The sequence below is a fragment of the Aethalodelphis obliquidens genome, unplaced genomic scaffold, assembly GCF_003676395.1.
Source record: "Aethalodelphis obliquidens isolate GAN/ISIS:26980383/991018 unplaced genomic scaffold, ASM367639v1 scaffold2, whole genome shotgun sequence".
NCBI classification, from domain to species: domain Eukaryota; kingdom Metazoa; phylum Chordata; class Mammalia; order Artiodactyla; family Delphinidae; genus Aethalodelphis; species Aethalodelphis obliquidens.
The window spans coordinates 8,945,073-8,968,565 of NW_020837946.1; the positions used below are offsets into that span (position 1 = coordinate 8,945,073).

The 23,493-nt window shown below is 36.8% G+C and overlaps 1 protein-coding gene across 1 annotated transcript in view; it reads right to left on the minus strand.

Annotated features, from left to right (window-relative positions):
- SP140 (SP140 nuclear body protein) overlaps nt 1-23,493 on the minus strand; it is a 47,403-nt gene that overhangs the window by 15,725 nt on the left and 8,185 nt on the right. Inside the window, 6 exon segments of the mRNA XM_027118948.1 lie at nt 941-1,021; nt 2,659-2,724; nt 12,311-12,364; nt 13,135-13,251; nt 13,467-13,553; nt 23,153-23,233. Coding sequence (XP_026974749.1) covers nt 941-1,021; nt 2,659-2,724; nt 12,311-12,364; nt 13,135-13,251; nt 13,467-13,553; nt 23,153-23,233 — 486 coding nt within the window.

Consider the following 23,493-nt stretch of genomic DNA (forward strand, 5'->3'; position numbering starts at 1 on the left):
TGGAAAGTCCTGGGCAAACCGGGTCGAGTTGGTCACCTTACTTCACAGCCTACGTCCAAAGGCAGTGCACCGAACCACCTATGCGACCGTCCAAAGTATTAGTGGAACAGGTCATGGCGGCCCTAGCTCTTCACTCATATCCAGGCTACATTTCTTTCCAAAAAAGTCAAGTTGGTGCCTCTTCCCTCACTGCGGAGTTAATGAAAGCATCTCGTGGAGGAAAGAGCTAGTGTTTGTGCACTTTCCTTATCCAGTGTCATCTCACAGCTGTCCCTGTCAAGTAAGACACTTCCACACTCTTATCTCTCCTCTCTCATCCACTTCCCCAATCCTGAATGGGCTCAAGCCAGCGGCTCTTGAGTGGGAGTAGAGACAAGAGAATGAGAGAAGATTATGCCACCTCTCCACTGCAGGTGTTCCAGACCAAGCTTGCTCAGGCGGAAGGCAGGGAGGTGCTTTGAATTGGAGAAAATACTTAAGTTTTAATACCAGGCCTGAAAGGACCCCAATAGCTGGAAAAAGACTCTTGTTCCTGTGAAAAGGGAACAGAAAAATGCTATGACCTGCCCAAGATAGGAAAAACTCACCTAGAAGTTAGATTTGAAAGGGGAATGAGAGAATGAACTTACTTTCTGTTTACAATTTATAAAAACTAGCCATTTTAATAAACCAATAATATAAGGTAAAGGAATTTTCATGAAAAACAGATAAAACTCAGAGGAAAAAAAAATTAGGTCCTGGGCAGTTAAGAGCTATGATATAAATGCAAACAATTTACAATCCTGGCTCCAAATGGGTTGCTTTCTAAAGATTTCATGGCTCTCAACTTGACTGGTAAGCTTGACTAGTAAAAAATTAACGAAGATCTGTGTTCCTCAAAACTTTAGCAAAATTTCTATTGACCCCCAGGGCAAAATAGAAGTGGCACAAACAATCTTACTCCTGATTTTGGCAGGGTCCTGCAGATGCCTTTTCACCTTCTTTCCACTCGAGGCCAGTTGGCCAGCAGCGTTGCTGTTGTCTAGGGGTAGGCAGGGGAAAAGATAGAGTTATGCAAACAGCAGCTGACATGTGAAACGAAAAGCAAGCGAGGAATTTTATGAGCGAGTATAATATAGTGGAAATAAAACATCAACTACGAGCCAGAAACCCAGGAAAATCCACTTAAACCTCTGTCCCTGTCTCTTCCTCCATAACATAGACCTACTATTGTTGTTCTATATTATCACAGAACATCAAGTGTTAAAGTTTTTTGAAAGTGCTTTATAAGCTGTGTATTACAAAGTACAATACCATAATTTATGGCTGTCTAATTGTAAAAATACATAAGAAATGTATCAATCTACCTCTGAACATGTGTTGAAAAGAGTTCAATTCAGAAGTATCAAAAAAAAAAAAAAAAAGCAAGTGAGGGAATATGGGTTTGAATTCTGAACCCCCCCCTGCACTATACACCTAGACAAGAAAGAAAGTTATGGCAAGGGATCTCAAGCAGGTGTCCAGAGCATTCTCTACTTACGAGGGACCACTTTTAAAGTACATACAAAATTTCATTATACTTTGGAAAAAAGTAGTTTAGAATTTATGTATGGACACACAGACCTAAATGAAAATGTCATAATGATTAAATACAAATATTTAGTGTTTTGAAAATAAGCATTCTTAAAATGGATGCAACCACTTTTTTCTTTCTTCCTGAACAATATTATACACGTTCACTAATAGCGCAGCCATGTAAATTGGCAAGAATGTAAGATATATAGATTAGTGAAAATTAATAAATTTTAATTGGACTCTAAAATCTTGTATAGATCTAGTGATTCAAAATCGGAAATCATGTGGAAAATGAAGTCTAGCCCTCATTGTCTAGAGAAAAGTTGTTCCTTAAACCACTACTAAAATGAACAAGATTTCAGGGGTCTGATTAGAAGTAATATATACACGTTATTGGAAACTCACAAAATAAAAATTGCATGAAACATCACCATCTGGAGATAGCCACAATTAACTTGTCAGACTTTTCTTTTGCATATTTTACTGTTTAAATGACACTTTTCCATTACAATAGTTGAACATGTTTAATATTTTGAGTATATACACATACCTTTAAAAAACACAAATAAAAATGTAAACATCACCTATATTCCAATGACCAAATTCAACTACTGCATATATTTTTATGGATGTACTGACATTGATTTTCCTATATATCTATATCTATGTCTCCCTCTATATATAGATTGATAAATATGTATAAATAAGGATTTATAGAGATATAAAAACAAATAATGCTTATATATATATTTTCTTTAACACACACATACATGCACACACATACACATACAGTCTGCTTTATTCATTTAGCCTTTAGAACATCTCTCCAAATCAATGTTTCCTGACCTAGGAAAGAAGCCACATATTGAGGATGGCAGTGTCTTGTTAGCATTTAGCTCTGGACTATTACACACGTGAGATATAAACCATTTTGTTGAAGCCACTGTATTTTTGGGCTTCTTTATTAAAGTGTCTTGGCCTATATCCTGACTGACATAGTAGCTAGGAAACTATTATTGTCCTCAAGAGACTGCAGGCTGCAAGAAGACAATAAGCAGTGCCTTATAAACTGAACAGGTGTGACTACTTCACTTTGCTGCTTACCTTTTTGAGGTATTTTTCTCTGATGTTTCATTTTTACTCTTGACCAGGAATGCCCTTTCTTTTTTTCTTAAAAAAAAACATAATAAAGTTAATTACTTAGAGCTGTAAATATAATTCTCAAAGCCTTACATATCAGTAGTTTTCAAGTATTTTTTTCAGACCTTAGTTCACAAGAATGGGGCAAATTTCTTAACTACCAGTGTAGCAGTGTGAGGTTGATTTTGAGCTATATTTTACCCTGCGTAGATTTGGAGACTATAGGAGATGACTTTCTCTTGAACAAATATCAATTTGTTCCCTTTTCAAGTGTTCTTATGTAAATTCAAATGCTCTGAAGTTGGGAGGCATTCTCAACTTTAATATGGAGAACTGCCATTAAATAATCTCTGTATTCTTGCAGTTGTAACACAAATCTTCTCACTTATGTTTAATATAGTGCCTGAAATTCCCAGAGGACTTAAGGAAACAGAGTGGATTTTGTGTTGTGTTTTGCTTTCTTGTGTGTGATATGAAGATGTGTGAATGTGCGAAGACCACTAGTGCTGGGTAAGTAGCTCAGTGCTGACTTACAAGGCAGGAAGGGCCAAAAAGCCTTGCTCTTCAAATGGAAATGCTATATTCAAGAATGCTGGATCTACCATATGATCCAGCAACCCCACTCCTGGGCATATACCTGGAAAAGATGAAGACTCTAATTCAAAAAGATACATGCACCCCAGGGTTCATAGCAGCACTGTTTACAGTAGTCAAGACATGAAAGCAACCTAAGTGTGCATCAGGAGATGAGTAGATAAAGATGTGGTATATCTATACAATGGAATATTACTCATACATGAAAAAGAACAAAATGACATTTGGCAGCAACATGGATGGACCTAGAGATTATCATATTAAGTGAAGTAAGTCAGAGACACACAGGTATCATGTGATATCACTTATATGTGGAATCTAAAAAAATGATACAAATGAACTTATTTACAACACAGAACTAGACTCACAGACATAGAAAACAAACTTATGGTTACCAGAGGGAAAAGGAGTACGGAGGGACAAACTAGGAGTATGGGATTAACAGTTACTACTATATACAAAATAGATAAACAACAAGTTATATTCACTGTATAGCACAGGGAACTATACTCAATATCTTGTAATAACCTATAATAGAAAAGAATCTGAAAAAAATATATAACTGAATCACTTTGCTGTACACCTGAAACTAATACTATATTGTAAATTAATTAATTCAATTTAAAAAGAAAAGAAAAAAAGAGAATGCAGCGACTGCCCCAGTGGCACCTTGGCTTTCTATTCTACTTCACAGCCTGAAGCAAATGTCAGCCTCACTGAGGTCTTCAATTCACCAAGATTCCCCAGAGGCCTGGGTCTGGTGCACTGATGCTTGGCTAAGCTGACAGCCAAAGTCCACTGGGCCACTGTGGCTGTTTGGCCTCAGAGCCAGCTTGGCAGAACCAAAGCCGATGTGGTCACTCCTCTGGTTGGCGGAAGTCAGATGACTGGGCTTTTGCACATAAGCTACATGCTTGGTCGTTCATGTGGAAAACTACAGACTGGCAGAGTAGGGACACTGATCTATGGGGCAGTGATTGTGGAAATGAACCGTGGTGCTGATTGACCAGTCTGGGCCCCTCATGGGAATGCCCAGGTGCCTGGTCTTTACTGACGGAGGCTGACATCATGATTCTGACGCAGGGGTTATGGCTGATCGCCAGGCTCATGACTCCTGCTAGAAGCTGGCCCATTTGTCCCACGTGGGGGGAGCCACACTGCAAGGGGCTTTGCCTCTACCTGCTCCTGCCTGACCAGGCTTCAAGATGCTCTTGGGGTTCTGGGCGGTGCCGCAACATGGTCTATACTTCTGCTTACAGACCAGCTGACTCTGGCCGTACCATCGTGACCCTAGAAAGTCACGGGTATCTTGAGCCTGGCTGCCCGGACCACTACAGTCTGACAGTGATGTGCCCTTTAACAAAAGAGCTCTTCACAATGCACTGACTATCTGGCCCACAACCCTCATCTCCTGTCCATACACCTCTGTAAGGCACCTTTGGTTACTGAAGGCAGCTGCCTCCAGAAAGGGATCAGCTCCTTCCTGGATAATGATCAGGACAAAAGCGGTGAGGGGTTAATAGTATTACACAGGCCAATTCTGAAAATACAGGATTCTGTTTGAACATTCCTGGGAATGATGCCTCATTCTTTCCCCAACCAGCCTGGAAGGCACAGCCTTTGAGGGCCTAAGGGATTCAGATTTAATTCTGGTTATTTTATGAAAGTGTCTTTGCCCCACTTGTATCTGACTATTCTGAATGAAAGGTCTGAGTGGGAATAAGAAATGATTGGGAAAGAAATATGAAGTCCCAGCCACTGGAATGTTATACACATATTTTGCAGCAGTGAAGGAAGAAGAAAACTCCAGGCATCTGAGGAGGGAATCCCATAAGCTCTAGAAGGTACAGGGGATGGAGGTACATTAATAATATCCATCTTTCAGAACTTCTCTGAATCCTTCCTCCAGAAGGAAAATGCTTGGTGCAGCTCTCCCACTACAAAGATGCGGAATCTACTATTCACCAGATACAAGAAAAGGAGCTGGTCCCAGCGTCTGCATATCCCATGCAGAGTCCCTCCAGACATCACCCCCACCCCCATGCTCAGCCATTCTATGGTGGGGGGTGAAGAATGAACACCATCTGGTTGGTGTCATGGACAAAGAGGACAGATCAGATGGACTGTCCTCAGGAAGTGTCTGCCCTCCAAATCAAGGACTAGACGCAATGAACAGAACTGGGAACTTTAAGGCTTACAGTTGGCCAGGGGCCCACCCTGGAGATACTGTCCACCTTCCCCCTGGCTGATGTATGTCCCATTAGGGGACCTCAACCACTGTAAATGTTTCCCTTCCAGGGGCACCATGTGTGCCCTTGGGATTGTACTTCTTGTGTGAAAGCCAGGCATTCACCTGCCTCTCTCATGCAAATGTGGAGAATTACACCTTAGGGGTGGTCATTAGAGACCTAAGGCATTTATGGTTTATGAAATTCATTAAATGCAGCAGGAAATAAATTGAATGGACTTTGCCCTAGCCTACATTGGTTGGATTAATCAGGGTGGCTGGTGGAATGGTATCTTCATGGGGAAATTTGCCAGAATCTGATGTGTGATGTGAATTTGTTGGGTGGGGGGGGAGGGTGGTTCTGTGGCATTTCCACATGGCTGAGAGTATCTTTTCAAGGATGTTTGAAAAGCTAACAGCTTTGGAAGCTAGAGATAGTGTCGCCTTCCAGGTCAGAGGGCAGATTTGTTTCATGACCAATATAAAATAGAGAATGTCTCCCTCCTTAGAAATATTCCAGAATAGTAAAATTTTCTTAAATTCCAGCTAATGCCTCCCTCATGGATAAGTTTTGTGCAGGTTTGCTAGTAACCCCCTTCTAAGACTGGGGGTGTTCCTCAACTTGGGCAGCTTGTGTGTGCCATATTACTAACCCCTATGTGCGTTTAAGGAGACAAAAAAACTGATGCACCTAGCCTATATCTCAGCAATTTCATTTATAGGAATTTATACAAGAGGTATAAAGGCATAGAGCCACAGAAAAGTTTCTACAAGAATGTTCATTGCAACTTTTTCATATTAGCCCAAAACTGGAAACACTTGCGGTGTCAATAAATAGAAGAAAGTATACACAAAATATGGTATAGTCCATACAATGTAACCTATTTTGTAACAAAATGGTACAAACTACTGATATATTCAACAATATGGATAAATCTCAAAAACATTATGCTGAGTGGAATAAACCTTACACCAAAAGAGAACATGCTCTAAAATCATATATAAAGTTTTATACCAAGCCAAATTAAGTTATCATGAAAAAAAATAAGAATAGTGGTTGCCACTGATGAGTGAGGGATAAGGATATACCAGAAAGGGCATAAGTGCTTCCACGATGATGGTCATGTTCTGTATCCTGATAACGATTTGGATTACATGGGAGAATACATTTATTAAAACTCATCAATGGTACACTTAGTATTTGTACATTTCATTACAAACTTTATCTTGCAAACAAGTATTGAACTCTAGTTAATGATGTACATGGCTGAAGTATTTGGGGAGAAGTATACTGACGTCTGCAACTTTGAAATGTTTCAAACTTGAAGATGGGTTAGTGGATATATAGAGAAATGGATAGATGGAAAGAAATCTGATAAAGCAAGAATAGTACAATGTTAATTGTGAAACTATGTTAAAGTATTCTGGTGTTTACTGTAAAATTCTCCCCAGTTTTCTCTAAATTTAAATTTTCCATGATTCAGTGTTGGAGAAAGAGCTTTTAGAGAGAAAGGACAGATTATTTACCAAGAAATGACAATCACAATAAAAGAGGAATTTGCATCAGTCAGTCACAAAACAGATTCTAGAAGACAATGTAGTAAACACTTTATTAATGAAAAATAAAAGTCAACCTAGAAATTTTAACCTTGGGTCTATCAAAAAAAAGACAAATTTGCACATACAACACTTGAAAAATTTACCACTTAGAGACCACTCAATAAAAGAACCAAAGGATTTAATTCAGCTAGACAAAAAGCAAAATCAAAGAAAAGAAACAATGATGAGTACATAAAATGATTTTTAAAAATTTTAATTTAAGTAAATATCAACTGCAAAAATCATAATATTAATAGTTTCAAAATTGTAATTAAAAGAAAATAAAATGTTAAACAATAGCTAAATGGTAGAGATGGATGGTCAACCTGTAGTGAATCCATGCTAAGATCCTTATCATCTTTGGGGATTGGGGCATGGTTCAAAAGATTACAGAAATTTATCTCTAATCGCCAAACCAGCAGGGAAAAAAGGTAGAATACAGAATTCTATCTCAGCCCATTTGAAAGTAGGAAAGGACACAAAAACACAGAAAAATAAAGATGAACAGTGATATAGAATCTATAAGTCCACATATATTAGGAATCAGAATAAATGTAAACAAATAAAATTTAACTATTAAAAGATGAGGATTATCAGAGAAGTTTAGAAAAAGCTAAGTGTTGTTACATGAGGCCTAAAACAAAGCTGCAAAAAAGGGCTTAATGCAAAGGGAGTCAAAACCCTCAAAAACATAAAAGTTCATGGAACACTATCAGCACCCTGAAAAAGAGATTTAAGATCAAAAGCATTAATAGGGATAAAGAGGAACACTGTATAATAATAAAAGGAAAAAAATCCACTAAGTTATACAGTCATGAATAGCCTCAAAGTATTTAAAGTAACACAACAGAGTAGTGAGGAGGCAAATACACAACCATGTGGGAGAACTTACCACATCTAAATAGAAACCTGATAGAAAGAATATAAGCTACTTTAGAAGATTTAGAAGAACCAAACAACAAAGTTGTGCTTGATAAAGACTGTTTATGGGGAGAGGCCAGATCCCAAGAAATAGTTCAATGCACACTATTTTTAAGTGGCACAGAACATTCACAAATACTGACGTAAATTAGGATGCAAAGGAACTTTCAACAAATTTTAAAGAATTGACGAGGTCAGTTTGTTAAAACTCATCCAATCATACCTTAACAGTGATGAGTGCTATTATAGAAAATTATAGCTCAATAAAGCTGACAAGGAAAGTAAAAATGTGCAAGATCTATTTAAAAAACTAAAACTTTGTTGAAGAACGTAAAATGTGATCTGAATAAATGAGTAGTTCATTCTCCATGTAAAACCCTCATTTCTACCCAAATTTATCTCCAAATTGAATGTATTTTCAAAGTTCCAGTGCAGTTGGGGAGCTATTAAGAGGAAATCTTGATTGATTCTAAAATTCATGCACAGTGAGGGAGCCAGAATTACTGAAATTCTGAAACCTCCTTTTCTCTTGCTTCTCATTATATTTTTTTACTTTTTTTCTTTGTTAAAAATAAAGTATAACAAGTAGGAATAGAAAATTTTACTTTAAAGCACTGTAATTAAACCGACTTGATAACACGGTATTGTGAAGCAATTATATTCCAATAAAGTTCTATTTAAAAAAATAAAATAAACTGACCAGCATTTCAGGGTAGAGTCAGACACAGATCTGTGAATACAGGAAAAGGCACAAGAGGGCATTAAAATCATGAAGAAAAAAATGTTGGTGTTCATAGGCACATGAAAAAATGTTCAACATCGCTAATCATCAGGGAAATGAAAATCAAAACCACAATGAGACATCACCTCACATCTGTCAGAATGACTATCATCAAAAAGAATACAAACAGCAAAATTGGAAAGAACGTAGAGAAAAGGGAACCCTCCTACCCTGTTGGTGGGAATGTAAGTTGATGCAGCCACTGTGGAAAAAAGTTTGGGGGTTTCTAAAAAAACTAAAAATAGAATTATCATATGGCCCAGCAATCCCACTCCTGGGCATATAGCCATAGAACACAAAAACACTAATTTGAAAAGATACATGTATTCCAATATTCACAGCAGCATTATTTACGCTGCCAAGATATGGAAGGAACCTAAGTGTCCATCAACAGATGAATGGAAAAAGAAGATGTGGTGTATATATATACTATGGAATACTACTCAGCCATAAAAAGAATGAATTTGCAGCAATATGGATGGATTTGGAGGGAATTATGCTAAGTGAAATAAGTCAGACAGAGAAAGGCAAATACTGTATTATATAACTTATATTTGGAACCTAAAAAAACACAACAAAGTAGTCGAATATAACAAAAAGAAGCAGACACATATATAGAGAACAAACTAGTGGTTACTAGTGGGGAGAAGGAAGAGGGGAGGGGAAATATAGGGATGGGAATTAAGAGGTACAAACTATTAGGTATAAAACAAGCTACAAGAATATATTGTACATCATGGGGAATATAGCAAATATTTTATAATAACTATGAATGGAATATAACCTTTAAAAACTGAATCACTATATTGTACACCTGTAACATATAATATTGTACATCAACTATACTTCAATTTAAAAAAAAGTGTTGGTGTTATTCCTTGTAATTACTATCTCACATCATACACAAAGAAGTGAATCCTATGTGAATAATAGCTTTAAGCATTTAAAAGCACTAAGTACTTCAAATATTCTAGAAGCAAATATAAATATTTTAAAAATCTTGAGATGGAAAATATCTTTGTACATTATAAACAAAACCTAGAAGCCATAAAGGAAAACCTTGATAGATCTTACTACATAAAATTTTCAAATTTCTCTAGAACAAAATATGCTATAAACAAGCCTAAGAGAATAACATCAAATGAGACAAAATAGTAACCACATACATAGGCAAAATTTTATATATATATATATATATATATATATATATATATATATATATATATATTCCGATGCTTCTTCAGCATGGTTAAAAAAAAAAAGATAGCAATACTGGGCAAGGCTTACACGCCAGCCATTTTTATTTATTTATTTATTTTCATCAGCCATTTTTAGAAAAAGGAACACAACCAACCAATAACAAATGAAAAGTGCTTGACCACAACAAAAATGAGAGCAATGCAAATTAAAGCAGAATGAAATGAAACTTTTTACAATTAAGTTTGGCAAAATGTTAAATGTTTATAATGTCTGTGCATGATATACTGCTTTAAACTAAGGGAAATGTAACAGTAAGAATAGATTTATGATATAATGTGTTAGTATATGATATACATGTGTTAATACATGCATAGAAAAATCTAGAAAGATATACATCAATCAAAATTTACAAAGAGCATATATTTTAAAATTTTAAAAACAACAAAATTTTTGAAAAAATATAAGTCTCACTGAGCTAAAATCAAAGAATCCAGAGAGCTCTGTTCCTTTCTGGAAGCCGTAGGGGATAATTCATTTCCCTACCTTTTCCAGCTTCTGAAGGCTGCCCACATTTCTTGGCTCATTGCTCCCTGCCTTCATCTTCAAAGCCAGCCACATTGCATCTCTCTGATCATTATTCTATAGTCACATATCCTCTCTCCATAGAAGGAAAGGTTTTCTGACTTTAAGGACCCCTGTGATTTGATGGGGGCCACCCAGATAATCTAGAAAAACCTCCACATCTCAAAACCCTTAACTTAATCACACCATCAAAGTCTCTTTTGCCAGGTGAAGCAACAGATTACAGGTTCCAGGGACTAGAAAAAGGACATCTCTGTTTCTGTTGGTATAAAGTTTTCAAGAATCTTATCAATCTCTGATGTATGTCATGGGGATCTCCTCCATTAGACAACAGTCTCTTCTACAGATCTTTCCTGTATACTCACATATCTATTTTTCACTTCTGCTGAGATGGTTGAAGGTATCTATGGGTCACAAACTTAACCTCTTCAAAGAACATTTTATATGACTGAATACCCTGAATTTTCACTACTTCTGGGGCATTAGCAAAAAGTTATACAGCCACACTCTGGGTTGTCACTGCAGAGCACATTTTCCTGACAATGACGCTCCTAATATGAGCATCTTTTGCAATCTGAATAGGCTAAGAATTTTCCAAATCATCAAGTTCTTATTCCTTTTGTTTAGCAGTTCTTCCCTTGACTTATCTCTTTCCTCTCACAGTTTACTCTAAGCAGCAACATGAAACCAGCTGCACCTTTATCATAGTACTTAGAAATCTCCTTAGCTATATATCCAGAAAATTCTGCTTTCTGCATAACTGCAGGATAGAATTTCACTGAGCTTTCTGCCACTATATAATAAGGATCCCCTTTCCTTTAATTTCCAAACACATGTTCCTTATTTCCTTCAGTGACACCTTTAAACTAACAGTGGTTTCATGACAATTTACACATTCTCTAATATGATATAGGTTTTCTCTACCATGTTCTTCACTTCCAAGTCCTCACAAGCAGAGTCTTCAGCACCACCTTTCTACTAACAAACTGCTCAAGGCAATCTAGACATTCCCTATCATTCTACTTAAAGTTCTTCTTATAACCCAATTTCCCTCTGGCCATTGCCCAATTCCAAAGCCACTTCCACATTTTCAGGAATGCATTATAGCTGCACCCCACTTCCAATGACCAAAAATTCTGTATTACTCTTTTATTGCTGCCATAACAAATGACCTCAAATTTAGTGACTTAAAACACTTTATTGTCTTACACTTGTGTCGGTTAGAAGTCTGACAAGGGTCTCTCTGGGCTAAAATCAAGGTTTCAGTAGGCCTTCATTCCTGTCTGGAGGCTATAGAGGAAAATCTATTTCTTTTACTTTCCCAGCTTCTAGGAGCCACCCATATTCCTTTTTCCTCCCCTTCATCTGCAAAGCCAGCAATATTGCATCTCTCTGTGACTATCTTCCATAATCGCTTCTCCCTCTCTTCGCAGCCAGACACACTTCTTCATTTTTTAAGGCCCATTTGATGATATTGGATGCACCACAATAATCCAGGATAATCGCCCCTTTCAAGGTCCCTGTCTTAATTATATCTGTAAAATCCCTTTTGCCATGTAAGAGAACAGATTACAGGTTCCAGAGATTAGGATATAGACATCTTTATGGGGCTGTCATATTATTAATATTTATTATTATAAATTATAATAATGAAACTGGCCTTAAAAACTCATTTTAATACCAAAAGCAAGTAAAATTGTATACACTCTTACTTCTTTTCCTCTTGGGTTTTCCCAAAGTAGAGTTGTTTCCAAGATCCACAGTATCTAGAAAAAACAGGTGGTGAGGAAACAAAAATGAATAAATAAAAGTTATAAATCTTAGGATGATTCATACTGCAAAAGGCTTGAATTTATAAAGATGTTTGGGTTATCATCTGTCTCTTCCTTCTAAAGGAACTAAACCTACTGAATTGAGAAGTGAGAGTCCAGGATGAGTCCTGGGTCTTCCTTTATTTCTTAATGGGACTTTGAAAAACGTTCTTCAATACCTATGTACTTCAGTTTACTCAGGGATATCTGTCTAGTTCTTAAGACTTAATAGGATCACTATATAAACAAGTGACATGCTGGAGAACATCTATCAAAAATATGTGCTGGGTTAAGAATAGTTGATCTGAAGTCTCTTCTCCTGACAATTAAGTGACAGGACTAGTTATCTTTTGAGAACTTTCTAAGGTTGTGACAAAATGACACTATTATATACTAGTGGACATACACTTGACTTTCTTGGGTGACAGGGATAGAAAACATTGTAAATCACAAGGCTTTATTAGTAATATACTGATGTAATAAACAATATACTGCCATTTTTAAAAGTGTATTTCTACTACATCATCCATATATAATCAACATGGGTCATCCCTTAGACACAATTTTATAATGATCTCTTGCTTCCCTGCTATTCCCAAAAGGATCAGGTCAAGCAAATGCAGAGATCAGGATACTGGGATGGATTGGATCACCTGCCACCACCCAACCTGCGTCTGTGTTACCAGTGGAGCCACCCCCATCTCACCACACTCAGGTGTCCTTACCCATCATGTCACTAGCTTCTTTACCTTCAGTACTTCCTTCTGGACCTCCTGGCACATCTTTTGAGAAACATATAACACAGGAACACTTCTCATTTCCAAATGTTGGTGGCTCTGCTCCTGGGGCAAAATTGTGAATTATGAAGAGTTTTCATTTCCCTAGTGATCCTCTTTTCTGAACCCTTGTTGATCCCACTTTTTCTACCTCTTGCTCTGAAATCTTTCATTTATCCTCCCTACACCTGACTCTTCCTTTAAGTCTCCATTTTCCCCTTTCTCATCCTTTTCTCTTTACCAGAACTTAGTTTCTGCTTTTTTTCTTAATGCATAGTTACCTTGTCCATTATAAGATGGTGGGCTAGAAGTTAGCTCCTCAGAATCTCCTTCTGTATTCATCTGAAGAGCTTCTAGTTTGCCAGATACTAAAGAGACACAGGAAAATTACCATCCACAGATCCTGAGACAGTGATTAGGGAAGAGTTCCTGGGGCTCTCATAATGCACACTAATATTCTGAACTATAATGAACTGCTTTCTAGCTCCAGTGCTGGAAACCCCATGCCAAACAACTAGCAAGACAGGAACACAACCCCACTGACTAGCAGAGGGGCTGCCTAAAATCTTACTAAGTTCACAGACATCCCAAAACACACCACCAGACACGGCTCTGCCCACCAGAAAGACAAGATGCAGCCCCACCCACTAGAACACAGGCACAAGTCCCCTCCACCAGGAAGCCTACACAGACCCCTGAACCAACCTTACCCACTGGGGACGGACACCAAAAACAATGGGAACTACGAACCTGCAGCCTGCGAAAAGGAGACCCCAAGCACAGTAAGTTAAACAAAATGAGAAGACAGAGAAACACACAGCAGATGAAGGAGCAAGGTGAAAACCCACCAGACCAAAAAAATGAAGAGGAAATAGGCAATCTACCTGAAAAAGAATTCATAGTAATGAATGATCCAAAATCTTGGAACTAAAGATGATCCAAAATCTTGGAAAAGATGATCCAAAACCTTGGAAATAGAATGGAGGAAATACAAGATACACTTAACAAGGACCAAGAAGAACTAAAGAGCAAACAAACAATGATGAACAACAAAATAAATGAAATTTAAAATTCTCTAGAAGCAATCAATAGAATAACTGAGGCAGAAGAATGGATAAGTGACCTGGAAGATAAAACAGTGGAAATAACTACCACAGAGCGGAAAAAAGACAAAAGAATGAAAAGAACTGAGGACAGTCTCAGAGACCTCTGGGACAACGTTAAACCTGCCAACATTCGAATTATAGGGGTCTCAGAAGAAGAAGAGAAAAAGAAAGGGACTGAGAAAGTATTTGAAGAGATTATAGTTGAAAACTTCCCTAACATGGGAAAGGAAAGAGTCAATCAAGTCCAGGAAGCACAGAGAGTCCCATACAGCATAAATCCAAGGAGAAACATGCCAAGACACATATTAATCAAACAATCAAAAATTAAATACAAAGAAAAAATATTTAAAGCAGAAAGGGAAAAACAACAAATAACATACAAGGGAATCCCCATAAGGTTGACAGCTGATCTTTCAGCAGAAACTCTGCAAGCCAGAAGGGAGTGGCAGGACATATTTAAAGTGATGAAGGAGAAAAACCTACAACCAAGATTACTCTACTCAGCAAGGGTCTCATTCAGATTCAATGGAGAAATTAAAACCTTTACAGACAAGCAAAAGCTAAGAGAATTCAGCACCACCAAACCAGCTTTACAACAAATGCTAAAGGAACTTCTCTAGGCAGGAAACACAAGAGAAGGAAAAGACCTACAAAAACAAACCCAAAACAATGAAGAAAATGGTAATAGGAACATACATATCGATAATTACCTTAAATGTAAATGGATTAAATGCTCCAACCAAAAGACATAGACTGGCTGAATGGATACAAAAACAAGACCCATATATATGCTGTCTACAAGAGGCCCACTTCAGACCTAGGGACCCATACAGACTGAAAGTGAGGGGATGGAAAAAGATATTCCATGCAAATGGAAATCAAAAGAAAGCTGGTGTAGCAATTCTCATATCAGACAAAATAGACTTTAAGATAAAGACTATTACAAGAGACAAAGAAGGACACTATATAATGATCAAGGGATCAATCCAAGAAGAAGATATAACAATTGTAAATATTTACACACCCAACATAGGAGCACTGCAATAGATAAGGAAAATGCTAACAGCCATAAAAGGGGAAATCAACAGTAACACAATAATAGCAGGGGACTTTAACAGCCCACTTTCACCAATGGACAGATCATCCAAAGTGAAAATAAATAAGGAAACACAAGCTTTACATGACACATTAAACAAGATGGACTTAATTGATATTTATAGGAAATTTCATCCAAAAACAACAGAATACACTTACTTCTCAAGTGCTCGTGGGACATTCGCCAGGATAGATCATATCCTGGGACACAAGTCAAGCCTTGGTAAATTTTAGAAAATTGAAATCGTATCAAGTATCTTTTATGACCACAGCGCTATGAGACTAGATATCAATTACAGGAAAAAAACTGTAAAAAAACCAGACACATGGAGGCTAAACAATATACTACTAAATGACCAAGAGATCACTGAAGAAATCAAAGAGGAAATCGAAAAATACCTAGAAACAAATGACAATGAAAACACGATGATCCAAAACCTATGGGATGCAGCAAAAGCACTTCTAAGAGGGAAGTTTATAGCAGTACTATCCTACCCCAAGAAATAAGGAAAATCTCAAATAAACAACCTAACCATACACCTAAAGCAATTAGAGAAAGAAGAACAAAAAAACACCCAAAGTTAGCAGAAGGAAAGAAATCATAAAAATCAGATCAGAAATAAATGAAAAAGAAATGAAGGAAACAATAGCAAAGATCAATAAAACTAAAAGATGGCTCTTTGAGAAGATAAACACAATTGATAAACCATTAGCCAGACTCATCTAGAAAAAAAGGGAGAAGACTCAAATCAACAGAATTAGAAATGAAAAAGGAGAAGTAACAACTGACACTGCAGAAATACAAAGGATCATGAGAGATTACTACAAGCAACTATATGCCAATAAAATGGAAAACCTGGAAGAAATGGACAAATTTTTAGAAAAGCACTACCTTCTGAGACTGAACAAGGAAGAAATAGAAAATATAAACAGACGAATCACAAGTACTGAAATTGAAATTGTGATTAAAAATCTTCCAACAAACAAAAGCCCAGGACCAGATGGCTTCACAGGCAAGTTCTATCAAACATTTAGAGAAGAGCTAACACCCATCCTTCTCAAACTCTCCCAAAATATAGCAGAGGGAGGAATACTCCCAAACTCATTGCACGAGGCCACCACCACCCTGATACCAAAACCAGACAAAGATGTCACAAGGATAGAAAACTAGAGGCCAATATTACTGATGAACATAGATGCAAAAATCCTCAACAAAATACTAGCAAACAGAATCCAACAGCATATTAAAAGGATTATACATCATGATCAAGTGGGGTTTATCCCAGGAATGCAAGGATTCTTCAATATATGCAAATCAATCAATGTGATACACCATATTAACAAATTGAAGGATAAAAACCACATGATAATCTTAATAGATGCAGAAAAAGCTTTTGAAAAAATTCAACATCCATTTATGATAAAAAACTGACCAGAAAGTAGGCATAGAGGGAACTTACCTCAACATAATAAAGGCCATATATGACAAACCCACAGCCAACATCGTTCTCAATGGTGAAAAACTGAAGCCATCTCCTCTAAGATCAGGAACAAGACAAGGGTGCCCACTATCACCATTACTATTCAACATAGTTTTGGAAGTTTTAGCCACAGTAATCACAGAAGAAAAAGAAATAAAAGGAATCTAAATCGGAAAAGAAGAAGTAAAACTCTCACTGTTTGCAGATGACATGATACTATACATAGAGAATCCTAAAGATGCTATCAGAAAACTACTAGAGCTAATCAATGTATTTGGTAAAGTTGTAGGATACAAAATTAATGCACAGAAATCTCTTGCATTCCTATACGCTAATGATGAAAAACCTGAAAGAGAAATTGAGGAAACACTCCCATTTACCACTGTGACAAAAAGAAGAAAATACATAGGAATAAATCTACCTAAGGAGACGAAAGACCTGTATGCAGAAAACTATAAGACACTGATGAAAGAAATTAAAGATGATACAAATAGATAGAGAGGTATACCACGTTCTTGGATTGAAAGAATCAATATTGTGAAAATGACAATACAACCCAAAGCAATCTACAGATTCAATGCAATCCCTATCAAAGTACCAATGGCATTTTTCACAGAACTAGAACAAAAAATTTCACAATTTGTATGGAAACACAAAAGACCTCGAATAGGCAATCTTGAGAAAGAAAAACGAGCTGGAGGAATCAGGCTCCCTGACTTCAGACTATACTACAAAGCCACAATAATCAAGACAGTATGGTACTGGCACAAAAACAGAAATCCAGATCAATGGAACAGGATAGAAAGCCCAGAGATAAACCCATGCACATATGGTCACCTTATTTTTGATAAAGGAGGCAAGAATATACAATGGAGAGAAGACAGCCTCTTCAATAAGTGGTGCTGGGAAAACTGGACAGCTACATGTAAAAGAATGAAATTAGAACACTTCCTAATACCATATACAAAAATAAACTCAAAATGGATTAAAGACCTAAATGTAAGGCCAGACGCTATAAAACCTTTAGAGGAAAACATAGGAAGAACACTCTTTGACATAAATCACAGGGTGATCCTTTTTGACCCACCTCCTAGAGAAATGGAAATAAAGACAAAAATAAATACATGGGACCTAATGAAACTCACAAGGAAACTACAAATAAGAAGAAAGACAGCCCTCAGAATAGGAGAAATTATTTGCAAATGAAGCAAATGACAAAGGATTTATCTCCAAAGTATACAAGCAGTTCATGCAGCTCAGTATTAAAAAAACAAACAACCCAATCCAAAAATGGGCAGAAGAACTAAATAGATATTTCTCCAAAGAAGATATACGGATTGCCAACAAACACATGAAAGGATGCTCAACATCACTAATCATTAGAGAAATGCAAATCAAAACCACAATGAGGTATCACCTCACACTGGTGAGAATGGCCATAATTTTAAAAATCTACAAACAATAAACACTGGAGAGAGTGTGGAGAAAAGGGAACCCTCTTGCACTGTTGGTGGGAATGTAAATTGATACAGCTACTATGGAGGTTTCTAACAAAACTAAAAATAGAACTACCATACGACCCAGAAATTCTACTACTGGGCATATACCCTGAGAAAACCATAATTCAAAAAGAGACATGTACCACAATGTTCATTTCAGCACTATTTACAATAGCCAGGACATGGAAGCAACGTAAGTGTCCATTGACAGATGAATGGATAAAGAAGTTGTGGCACGTATATACAGTGGAATATTAGCTATAAAAAGAAACAAAATTGAGTTATTTGTAGTGAGGTGGATGGACCTAGAGACTGTCACACAGAATGAAGTAAGTAAGAAAGAGAAAAACAAATACCGTATGCTAACACATATATATGGAATCTAAAAAAAAAAAAAAAATGGTTCTGATGAACCTAGCGGCAGGACAGTAATAAAGATGCAGACGCAGAGAATGGACTTGAGGACACAGGGAGGAGGACAGGTAATATGAGACAAAGTGATAGAGTTTCATTGACATATATACACTACCAAATGTAAAATAGATAGGTAGTGGGAAGCAGCCACATAGCATAGGGAGATCAGCTCGGTGCTCTTTGACCACCTAGAGGAGTGGGATAGGGAGGGTGGGAGAGAGATGCAAGAGGGATGGTATATGGGGATATATGTATACATATAGCTGATTCACTTTGTTATACAGCAGAAACTAACACAACATTGTAAAGCAATTATACTCCAATAAAGATGTAAAAAAGAAAAGAAAAGAAAAGAAAAACCAAAAAGAAAAAAAAACAATGAACTGCCTTCTGGGAAAAAGAATATCTGCTCCAATAATCACACCTGAGATCCGACAGAGCCATGTTTTTCCCATCTTTTGAACCTCATTCTGCTTTCTCTACTTTCATTTTTCTACTTTTATCCCTAAGAATAAAATAAAAAGATCTTATCCTTCTAGGAAAAACTGACTGTCCTTTGAAAGTTGCAAAATGTAATTGACAGAACCAGTTTTAAATTCATCCCAATTGGCCAATGACTGCTTGCATCACTAACCACATCTAAAGTCAGCTAATCAGTTGCAGCCTTACACTTATGAAAATCAGCCAGATACACTTCAGAAAGCCTATGTGTATGGCTAAATGCTAACCGATTTATAAACACTCCTGTTTCTGAAAGTCTGCAGTCCCTGAACTACATGCGTCCCAAAAGTGTAAGTAAAAACACAACATTGTAAATCAACTATACTCCAATAAAAATTAATTAAAAATAAGTAAAATCAGCAGTTTCCTTTATTAAAAAAAACTGTGTACAGTGCTTCCTCCCACCATGTGTCTTGCTTAGCAAGCTACAAATCCAGCTTTAGCTTCAAATATTGCACGGTGGCCACTCTTCCTTCACAAATGGTGTTCCCACCAAGATCGTCTTGAGGACTCTTGCTTAGGGGTGTCTTGTGGGACCCTTGGACCAACAGATGTTGGTCCAAAACCCCAGCTTCTTGTGCACAACTCAGATTGTCTTCCTGATCCACTGCCAAGTGAATCCATCTCAAGAACAACTTGAGCTCTGACTTGTTTCATTGAAGTTTTATTTCTGAATTTATTTTATTATTTAAAGATGTGTATGCAATTACATACAAAGTAAGCAGACATTTTGGTTTGGCGGGACAGCATTTAGCAAATGTTCTATTAATGTGCTTATTCTTCCACTACTCCATTTATTCTCACTTTTCTTTTGTCTATTTTTTTAAAAGTCTTGTCTCGTGTGTTTGTCTGTTCCTGATTTTCCTGTGCTTCTTCATTATTAGAAGATGGTGATCCAAATAGATAGAGGCATAGATTTGATAAATCCCCAATCCAAGCTAGCCCCAAAGACTAATTAATGGATGGGGGTCCATTAGAAAGTCGATAATTTGTGCAAATATAGTTTGTCACATTTTGTCTTGGGTCCCTCACCAAAACTTTCATGAGGATACTTGACATCATATTAATTTTTGAAAGAAAATCCTTTTGTTCAGTACATAACTGTTATCATGTAATTGATCATATGTCTTCTTTTTAGTTTCTGCTTGATTGATGAGCACAATACTCCATTTTCAGGACACCATTCATACTTAGGACTCTATGTCATGGGCTTGTCTTTGCCAAAGTCACAATCTCCCACTGGCAGAACTTTCACTTCCTCTCTGTACTCTCAGTGTGATTCTAACTTTCATTTAATAAATGGTAAATTTTCACAAAAGATGTCTTTAGATTTCAGTGGGGAACTTTTGGAATGTCAAAAGTAAATGACTCATTTGATAATATTTCTCTAAAAGGACTGAAAAAAATGACCAAGAGTAGTTCCCTGTGCCAACCAATAACTGCTATATTCAGACCATTATGTAACAAACTGTCCTTTCTTTTCTCCAAGAAACTCCTAAAAATTTAATAGGTAAGGCTCTATTCTGCAAATGAAACTACATATTAAGTGTACTAAGAAGGGCTAACCTTAGAATTCCTGGAAAATTCTCCTACACATGATCACTTTATAGTTAATCTGAACATCAGTATGCCTATACTATGCATATTCAAGATATGCAGGAAATAAACAAAATAGGTATACCTCACTTCCCTGTAGTGCCTAAGCCAATTACTATAGTCTTTTCTAAAGTCAAATTCTTTTCTTTAACACACTTACGCTCAGCTTTCTTTGGTGCTGTAATTTGTTTGGTAGCCTATATTATTTGCTTGGGAAAATCAATGTCTCATCTGGATAGTTATTTTCTGGAGATTTACTCAAGCTTCATTGTCATAGGTAGAATTCTAAAATGACCTCCCAAGATTTGTTCCTAAACCCCAGGGACCGTGAATATCATAAGACATTACCCCCATTTTTAGGTTACGTTGTATGGCAGAGTTGATGTTTAAGAAAAGGAGATTGTCAACGCAAGCAATAACAAATGTTGGTGAGAATGCGGAGCAAAGGGAACCCTTGAGCACTGTTGGTGGGATGTAAATTGGTGCAGCCACTGTGGAAAACAGCATGGAGTTTCCTCAAAAAACTAAAAATAGAACTACCTTATGTTCCAGCAATTCCACTCCTGGATATGTAATCCAAAGGAAACAAAATCTGCACCCTAATGTTCACTGCAGCATTATTTAAACAATAGCCAAAGACATGGGAACAACCTAAGTGTTCATCAATAGATAAATAGATAAAGAAAATGTCGTGTGTGTGTGTGTGTGTGTGTGTGTGTGTGTGTGTGTGTTATAGAGTAATATTCTTACTCAAGGAAGGAGAATCCTAGGATTTAGTTTCTAATGTCCACTTCCAGAAGAGATAGTTTAGATACTTCCTTACTAAATCCTGACTTAATATTGTTTGGTGATAAGTTTTATCTCTAAAATAAAAATAAAATTAAATGAGACAAAAGAAAATAAAGTAAAATGAAATACCAGGCTGGTTATGCAATGACTGTTCCAGACTCCCTTGCAGAGTTCATTCCCTTACAGAAAGCAAAATTGTCTCAAGTAACTGAACATAGAGCCTTCTCTAGGACATGTCAAATTGTTAAACTGAAAGCCATTATGCATTTGGAGTAGATCATAACTTCTGAATGCTGTGGAAACAAACAGATTTTCAATCTCTTCAGGTGCCCATATAAAAACAAATATCAAGTGGATTATTTAATGTCTTTTTACTACCCAAAGATCCCCAGAACATGCAGATAATTCCATGAAGTAGAACTGCTTCCACTCAAGATCAATCAGAATAAAGTTTTCCTGGATGCCTAGATTGTCACACTGATTGTCACATTCTCCTTCATATTTTTATCCTTTATCCTTACAACTTTAGTTTTTCTATTTACTGGTTTAGTGTCTGAAGCCTCTGACTTCCCTATAATGTTACTACTAATAATAACATTCCAAGACTGACTTCACTTAGGACGATCACCACCCTAACTTTATAATTCAGTTCTTCTAAAATATTTCTAGTAGAGCCAATTTGAAGAATTTTTGTATATGTCATCGTCCCAAGTCAACTCCTGGAAAAAAATAATGGCTTTACTTGTAATTATGCTTCTAAAATAAATTTTAATTGAGGATAAATTGCATTAAGAAATATCAGGCTGACAGCTACTGATGGGCATTCAGGGCAAGGATGCTACAAATTATTTATATAAAGACCATGACTCCACCTAATCATCAAAATCAGCTTAAACCCAACTGTACTTCATCTTTGAGTGTTGTCCATGGAATAAGAAACAACTAAAACCCCCAAAGAACCTCAAACATTTGAAGTCATGAGTTATTCCTATAATAAGATCAAAAGTTCAAACACTTGGGCAAAGAAACAGTTTATGATGATTTAAAGTATATTACACCAACTTAACCAATAAATCAACTCTCTGTAGATAATACACAAATGAAAGATTATGTTTCTATGCTGGAAGAGGTGAATATAAATATTCTTGGGAGATAATAAATAGCTAGAGAATAATGTACTAACAGTTCCACTAAAGTTAATCAAATTTTTGTACAACTTCTGTGTTCTTTCTCCTATGTGGAATTCTATCTACTACAACTGAATATATGGATACCTACAATCAAACAACATGATCTCCTAATTATGGAGCTGCTTAAGGTTTCTTGTCCCTTGCAAGGTACAAGGGCCAAAGAGCCAAGGTAAATGTGAAGAATGATATTTGAGAATTAACTGGAGCTTTATTGTGGAGTATTCCTAGAGTAAAATGCATCAGGAAACACCATCCTCCTGACACCCTGCAGCCCAGACAGTCCTTATCTCTCTCACCTGCTCCACTTTTTGGTAGTGAGCTCAAGGACTCCTGGGGTTCTTCTTCATCACACACTTCTGAACAGGTACTGCTTCCTTCTGATAAATAGAATGAAATCTCTTGGAACCCCAGTGTATGACCAATGGAAACCGTAGTAGGAAAACCCTCCCAGAGACAACCAGGAAGACCAGAGCGGCTCAAGTATCTCCAAGATGGGAATGTCCTTGTCCTTAGACCCTCCTGCCTTTGAGCTCACCTGACCTAGAGGTTAACATGGCTCCCGTCATTATCATCAGAGGCTGAAAACAGTCTACCCATCTCACTCCCTTCTTATACACTAATTTTCTCTGTCTTTTTC